Consider the following 1,943-nt stretch of genomic DNA (forward strand, 5'->3'; position numbering starts at 1 on the left):
ATGTGGTCACCTTGTGTATGTGTGCATCATTCATCATCGCATAGACAAGAATAGAGGCTCAGACATAAGTCCTATCGACATTATCGTATACATTGCATGCGTCCTAGACATAGGAATTATGGCATTTGCATTGGGAGATGACATGTTGTGTGTGTGGCATGATCGCATAACTTGAACGCAATCTTAGGAAGTGTTAGCTAAATCCCTTCTCAACCCGTTCATTGCATATTCATTGTAAATCTCGATTTCATCAAATCTTTACTCGAATCCGTCTCATAGGAAACATATACAAACAAAACACCATCCAACTTATTTGTTTTTGCCACCACAAAGGAATCAAATTTACTGTCCCAAAGTAACTCAGTAGTCCCTGTGTCCGACCTTGGACTTACCAGGAAACCTAGTGAGATCTATACTTGGATCTTATTAGGAAAATTTGCATTGCAACGTATAACTCATCACCGCAAATATACACCATAATTGCATCACATTTACAACGCATCAGAGTTCTAGTACATTTCCAACCCCGCCTTCCTTTTCTGACCTGCAGAGGTCCCAATTCCGAGTGACTTCCTATACTCTTCTTCTTTCTAGGAGTCAGCATCAATCCTCACGGTAACCCATAGTGCCACAGCATATGTCTTGAGGTCCAAGGCATGCACCATACCTCACAATCCACTCCTTAGACCCTGGATGAACCTCTTAGTCCTTGTTGCCTCGTTGGCTACAAGCTCAAGGGAAAAGTGGGACAGCTTATCAAATTCCTGCTCATATTCCTCCACCGACATAACTCGCTGTTTTAAATTCAAAAACTCTGTTTGTTTGTTGTATCGGGTGTTGGCTGAAAAATACATCTCATAAAAATGCTCCTTAAACTGCTCCCAGGTTGCAAGTCCTCCACTGGTATCAATAATTTTCTCTGCTAAACGCCACCAAATCTCTGCATTGCCAGTCAGCATAAAAACTGCACATTGAAGCTTGTGCTCTTCCAAGCACCTCATAAAATGAAAAATCGTCTCAATCGAGGACAACCACATCTTTGCTTTAGTGGGATCCCTCAATGATCCATCGAAGGAGCGAGAGTCAAACTTCCTGAAATCCCTCAAGTGTTTAGCTTCAAGAGACAGGTCCTGCATTCTCGATTCTACATCAGGTCTGCTGCAACTGCTCAGGTGGCACTAGTTCCTTCTAAGCCTGGTCCTGGGCAGTCTGTCCTGCCATTGTATTACAAATCAACTCCTGTAGTCTTTCCATCAGGGAGGATGCAACGGCTTCCATAATTCTTAGTTCCATTACCTTCTCATCAACTTGAATCATAGATGGATTCAAAGCTATCGGGATGGGCTGGCTACCACTGGCTCCCTCTTCCTGCACTCCTAGAGGGGGAAGATCCTAAACTTGTGGATGTTGCACTTAGGGATCCTAAACCCCTCCTCTAATAGTCTTTCTTGCTCTGAACTTAGGTGTCATGTCCTGTTATGAACTCACAAAATTAGCTCTCTATCTCTGGGTCTTTCTAAAAAAGACATGCTACTGAAACATTACATCACTAATCTTATATATGTACTAAAAACTTCCATTAGTAGAACATACCTGGCGAGACAAGGAATCCGTTACTAGGCCACAGGGACTATCTAGACTTACGTAGTAAGTCAATCTTCAGAACCTAAAACATGGGCTCTGATACCACCTGCAACAACCCGACTCCCTAGGACTCAAGCTAGGCCATTACTAAACGCATGCATACATGGAAATTAAAACGACATTTTTTTTATAGTGAAATAAATGCTAAATAAATAAAGTAACTAAAAAGATTTGCATTAAATTCAAATATTTAAAATCAAAAGATAGGGTACCCATAAATCACAAACGGAAACAAATAAATCTGAAAACAAAACTTAAACAGTAGTCTCAAATCTCAAAACTGAAAATTTAAAACATAA

At 40.8% G+C, this 1,943-nt stretch overlaps 1 protein-coding gene across 1 annotated transcript; it reads right to left on the bottom strand.

The window, feature by feature from the left end:
- Positions 1 to 668: 668 nt before the first annotated feature.
- On the bottom strand, positions 669 to 1,136 carry LOC120077183 (uncharacterized). The gene has a single exon (XM_039031090.1). The coding sequence runs from the start codon at positions 1,134 to 1,136 to the stop codon at positions 669 to 671; it is 468 nt and encodes a 155-aa protein (XP_038887018.1).
- Positions 1,137 to 1,943: the final 807 nt, after the last annotated feature.

The sequence above is a fragment of the Benincasa hispida genome, chromosome 1, assembly GCF_027475165.1.
Source record: "Benincasa hispida cultivar pf3 chromosome 1, pf3_genome.v1.1, whole genome shotgun sequence".
In the NCBI taxonomy this organism is placed as follows: domain Eukaryota; kingdom Viridiplantae; phylum Streptophyta; class Magnoliopsida; order Cucurbitales; family Cucurbitaceae; genus Benincasa; species Benincasa hispida.